Source organism: Salvelinus alpinus, chromosome 2 (genome assembly GCF_045679555.1).
Source record: "Salvelinus alpinus chromosome 2, SLU_Salpinus.1, whole genome shotgun sequence".
Taxonomy (NCBI): domain Eukaryota; kingdom Metazoa; phylum Chordata; class Actinopteri; order Salmoniformes; family Salmonidae; genus Salvelinus; species Salvelinus alpinus.
Genome location: NC_092087.1, coordinates 59,182,459 through 59,188,458, shown reverse-complemented (window position 1 = coordinate 59,188,458; position 6,000 = coordinate 59,182,459). Strand labels below are relative to the sequence as shown.

At 39.2% G+C, this 6,000-nt stretch overlaps 1 protein-coding gene across 2 annotated transcripts in view; it reads left to right on the top strand.

Moving 5' to 3' along the window:
- pmepa1 (prostate transmembrane protein, androgen induced 1) overlaps positions 1-6,000 on the top strand; it is a 100,058-nt gene continuing 94,058 nt past the window's right edge. The window contains exon 1 of one of the 2 annotated variants that reach the window (XM_071386368.1): positions 1-382. In XM_071386368.1, coding sequence (XP_071242469.1) covers positions 277-382 — 106 coding nt within the window. In that variant the 5' untranslated portion in view covers positions 1-276. The remainder of the gene's footprint in view (positions 383-6,000) is intronic. The other variant, XM_071386359.1, reaches the window with a different exon arrangement.

Below are 6,000 nucleotides of genomic sequence, written 5' to 3'. Positions count from 1 at the left end.
TGAGGTGAGCTCAGAAGCACGTCAGACAGACGGATACAAAGTAGCACAAGCTGTTCACAAACATCGGGGATACTGGAGTACCGACGGCAGGCTGCGGCCCGGGGAGGGGGGGAGGACGAAGGCAACTGTGACCCTAGAACCTTAACTTCCACCCGCAAAGAATTTACCAAGAAAGAAAATATCGTTTTTATGTGATTTCTGCACCGCCGCGCGCTTTAGAGAAGTGAACTGGAGAGAGCTCTTCGATACGTTTTTCTCCTACATTTCCAGATTTAAATGTTCAACTTCATGGGTCTAATAAACGGTACAGCGGCCATCCAGACCAATGTATCCTGTACATGTAACTGCAAACGCTCGACTTCATTCCAAAGCATGGAGATCAGTAAGTACTTTTGTTATGTTCAAGCTGCTACTTTTTGTACTTTTCTTTCCCACTTCGAATGACCAAGCTTGTCAACCAAGCTAAGCTGTCTGTTAGGTCTCGCAGACTTCCATTGCGTGGCTGGTAGGCTAGCTAGCTTAGCTATCTATCCAAGCTCTTTCTGCTTTCAATTCAGCAAAATGTCTGGCTGACTGCCTGGTTTTTATGTGCAACGTTTCTCAGCCATAACATGTCACAGCTACTTTTCGTCTAGGGGATTTTTGTCAACTAAAAAAGGTCTAGACTGTCTGCCGTGGTTTGACATGATGAAATGAAAGCTTATCTGGTCGTCATAACAAAGTTGACTCTTGTGCAGGCCAGACGTCTGGCTATCTCTGATTTCCAGTAATTGGCTCTAAATAAGGTCAATTATACTTCCATAAAAGGTGGCTCAGTGAAGACATTTTATAATACAAACCGTGTACATGTATTGTGTATGTATATGGACAATGAAAGCAAATTATTTGGTTATTGGAGTGATCTTGTAAACCTAAATCTTGATCATACCATGCAGATAGTGGACCAAATATTTAATGGTGGCATGAGAGGCTTTCTTTATCATAGTAACATTTTGCATATTTAAATCAGTAGATTGATTATTCTACCAGGGATTCATGAATTAATAAAACACAATAAATAGCATTAGAAATATGTTTATTTATAGTTATTTATGAAATAGTTTAGAGTAGAGGGGTGATTATTAGACATGAACAATAATACAATTATCATCTCTTTTAAATCCACTCGGAAATGTCATTCAGTTACAATAGAGATTCGATATAGTCACAAACTAATTTAGGAGTAAAGCGGAATTTCCTATTGTGCTAAGCTCTGCCTGCAAGAACTGCATGATGTTTTGTCTAGAGATGGAGAGGATAAAAAAGAGCGAGAGATGCTCCCTGGTTTGATAAGAGTTTCCCCAAAGAGACAACCGGTCTGGATATCTTAGGGACTGATCTGGACATATTGAATTCCTCAAAGTAATGGACTGTGAGCTCATGTCTCCTGCATACAGTCTCCTCTTTTCCACACAAAAATATTTTTAGCCAGGAAAGAGACTAAATTCAATTTTCCCCCCCGGTGCAATTATGGAATTTTGAACGTGATCTGATCTTGGTTTCCCCATGATAAATGCGCCTTGTATCCTGTCTGAAGTGTTTTGTTTCTCTGTGGTATGGCAGTCTTGACTGAAGATGAAGTGTAAAAGGTGCATGTCTGAAAGTGTTTCCATTATCAGAAACAAATACAATGGGAAGCCACTGCGTTTTGTCTAGACAGCCCCCCGAAAGAATGAGATGTGGTGGATGACAAAGCTTCAAAATCAGATAAATGGAAAATGTAAATACCATGGCCAGAATTAGGTTATTCACTTTGGTTTCCTCTGTTACTCAACTCAGCCTATTTGGGAATGCTCTATCTCTCTGAGCATTTAAAAGAATATGTTGAAATCAATTTCAACGCTTATCTGACTGTGTGGGTGGTGGTGGTGGTGGGGAGCTCATCTCAAGCTTTGATTTGGTGCTGTCTGGCGTTCTAAAGAACAGAAAGCCAATAGAATGTATAGTTCTACATGGGATGAAAGATATTCGGCAACCCACACTTCCTCTCAATCTCAGATGATATTTGTCACAACATTATACAACGCACTTATTCAGTACACACACTCCTCTTTTCCCCCTATTTCTTCAGTGAAGCTGTATATTTCTAAGCTTCCAAATACTGCTTAACAATTTCATGGCAGGTAGCCTTTAAACGGTTAAGAGCGTTTGGCACTAACCGAAAGGTCGCTGGTTTGAATCCCAGAGCAGGCCAGACGGCTAGATGAAAAACTGCCGCTGTGCCCTTGAGCAAGGTGTTTAACCATAATTGCTCCTGTGAGTAGCTCTGGATAAGAGTGTCTGCTAAATGACAAAAATTTACCCTATTTGTTCGATGCAATGATAATAAACACTGGTGGAAAAGAGCGTTTGATGCACGATACCAAGTTATCTAGCCTAAATAAAGTCGTTGATAAAAACTGTGACCTTCTATGGCTATTTTTCTCTGCCCAGACTGGAGGGCTGAATTGTTTCTTGGTTTGTGATGAATTCCTGTTGAACGTTTGATTCTGTCGAGGCTCTGGTTCCTTCCCAGCAAGTGCTTTGAAGACAGACTCCAAGAGGAATCAGAAAATACTTCACTCTGCTCGAGATAGCGAGTGTGATACTTTAATTAATTGTAATACGATACTCTCCCATTATACAAACACGAAGGGTAGAGGTTTAGGTTTTCTTTTAATTCTCTCTATCCCCCAAAAAGTTAACTGAAATATGAGTTTGCCTTTTAAGGGCTTATTTTCACTGAGTAGAGTTATGGGGGTGGAATTTCTATTTACATATGTGCATACAGTTGAAGTCAGAAGTTTACATACACTTAGGTTGGAGTCATTAAAACTAGTTTTTCAACCACTCCACAAATTTCTTGTCAACAAACTATAGTTTTTGTAAGTCGGTTAGGACATCTACTAAGTCATTTTTCCAGCAATTGTTTACAGACAGATTATTTCACTTATAATTCATTGTATCACAATTCCAGTGGGTCAGAAGTTTACATACACTAAGTTGACTGTGCCTTTAAACAGCTTAGAAAATTCCATAAAATTATGTCATGGCTTTAGAAGCATCTGATAGGCTAATTTACATCATTTGAGTCAATTGGAGGTGAACCTAAGGATGTATTTCAAGGCCTACCTTCAAACTCAGTGCCTTTTTGCTTGACATCATGGAAAAACCAAAATAAATCAGCGAAGACTTCAGGGGGAAAAAAGTGTAGACCTCCACATGTCTGGTTCATCCTTGGGAGCAATTTCCAAATGCCTGAAGGTACCACGTTCATCTGTACAAACAGTAGTACGCAAGTATAAACACCATGGGACCACGCAGCCGTCATACCGCTCAGGAAGGAGACGCAATCAGTCTCCTAGAGATGAACGTACTTTGGTGCGGAAAGTGCAAATCAATCCCAGAACAACAGCAAAGGACCTTGTGAAGATGCTGGAGGAAACGGGTACAAAATTATCTATATCCACAGTAAAACAAGTCCTATATCGACATAACCTGAAAGGCCGCTCAGCAATGAAGAAACCACTGCTCCAAAACCGGCATAAAAAAGCCAGACGGTTTGCAGCTGAACATTGGGACAAAGATTGTACTTTTTGGAGAAATGTCCTCTGGTCTGATGAAACAAAAATAGAAATGTTTGGCCATAATGACCATCATTATGTTTGGAGGAAAAAGGGGGAGTCTTGCAAGCCGAAGAACAGCATCCCAACCGTGAAGCACGGGGGTGGCAGCATCATGTTGTGGGGGTGCTTTGCTGCCACCCCCGTGCTTCACGGTTGGGATGCTTTGCTGCTTCACAAAATAGATGGCATCACTTGAAAGGAAAATTATTTTGATATATTGAAGCAACATCTCAAGACATCAGTCAGGAAGTTAAAGCTTGGTCGCAAATGAGTCTTCCAAATGGACAGTGACCCCAAGCATACTTCAGAATTTGTGGCAATTTGGCTTAAGGACAACAAAGTCAAGGTATTGGAGTGGCCATCACAAAGCCCTGACCGCAATTCCATAGAAAATTTGTGGGCAGAACTGAAAAAGCGTATGTGAGCAAGTAGGCCTACAAACCTGCCTCACTTACACCAGCTCTGTCAGGAGGAATGGGCCAAAATTCACCCAACCTATTGTGGGAAGCTTGTGGAAGGCTACTTGAAACGTTTGTCCCAAGTTAAACAATTTAAAGACAATGCTACACTCAATTAGTATTTGGTATGTAAACTTCTGACCCACTGGGAATGTGATGAAAGTAATAAAAGCTGAAATCAATCATTCTCTCTTATTCTGACATTTCACATCCTTAAAATAAAGTGGTGATCCTAACTGACCTAAAACGGGGCATTTTTACTTGGATTAAATACCAGGAATTGTGAAAAACTGAGTTTAAATGTATTTGGCTAAGGTGTATGTAAACTTCCGACTTCAACTATACACTTTTCTATTCACATTAGCGATGGGAATGTCACGAGCTGAGAGAGGGTTCGGTATACGTTCTTGCGTCGCAGTTCAAAAGTACTGTAAATGTCACAGTAGCCACTAGGCAGGAGGCCAAGCAAACTATACACATTACTAGCTAAAGTTATGCAAGCAACTCTTCATGCGTCTACCATATTACACTTAATAGTTGCAACAACACCATATTTATCTCATGAATAATGCAACAATTCACAACCATGTCAAGACATTTTCTTTCTTTGTCTGTACACATTTTTACTTCAAGACAAAAGCAGAGTTACTGCTAGCTAAAGCTAACAACATGTCATCAAGTAATGTTAGCATATCAAAATGAACGATTACCCCTCTAATACAAATATACAAGTACAGTAGACCTACCTTTTAACATTACAACCAACCAATAATTTTTATCAATATCATGCAAATCATTAGGCTATATGTGGTAAAATCAAATTGTGAATGAACTTTGGTATAATTCACTGGGGACTTGAGCTGTTTTATATGGAAGCCCTTTCCCACCACCCGAAAATAAAATACATATAGATCATCCATATAGGTTATGTTTCTTAATTTGTAGCATTGTGTGGCAATTTCCATTTGTCAACGTTGTAGAAATCGGCACATCAGGGCCACCGACAAACGTGTAATGAACTTGCCAGCTTGTAGTTCTAAAAAACCGGAAATGAGTTAGCATTTTCTACCTCTAGTTCATTGAGCATTCCTATGGGCGAAATTAATGGGGAATGGAGTTTTGGGATATATGCCAAAATAAGGTCTGAGGTTAACACGGGCTTAGGAGATCTTATGTTTCATTTTGTTCTATGAGATAATATTAGTCAGTTGACGTGACTTTTATGAATTATGAAGCCTTTACGTGCTCAAAATGTCAGTTGCTAACGAGTCGCTAACTGTCAGAGAAATGGAACTACAACATTAGTCATACATTTTTTTCACGTAACTATGTCGACCACGCAAATTAGTCTACGCTACAGTCCACCAAAAAGCTAGTTAGCTTAGTGAGCTTTCTGCTTCCCAGCTCGAAGGAAAATGCAAGGATGTTATATTGTTTGTTTCAGGCTGAAACCTTTTTACTTGTTTTTATTACATAAATGCATCAAAATTCACAAATAGTAATATTAGCTGATGAGATTCTCATAAAACAAAATGTAAAAGATCAAAGCCTTGGTTTACTGCAGACCTTATTTTTGGTGTTTATCCAAAACAAACAATTTCTCCATAGAATTTGTCCAACAAGACATGGCGGAGTTAGCTTCTGCAAGTGTCTACAAAAAGACTCCATTACTATTGCTCTCTATTTGCCCCAGCACTTTTCATTTGATTTAATAAAAAAATATTTACACAAGCGTTGAAAAGATGGACAAAGTACTGTTATGTTGACTGATTCACCTCATGATTTGTTTTAACAGGGTTTTTGTTTTCATCCTCCCTATGGCCAGGAGTTTTTCCAGGAGTAAAAAAATATATAAAAAATGTCCTGATTAGAAAAAATCTGGTCCCAGATTTGTATGA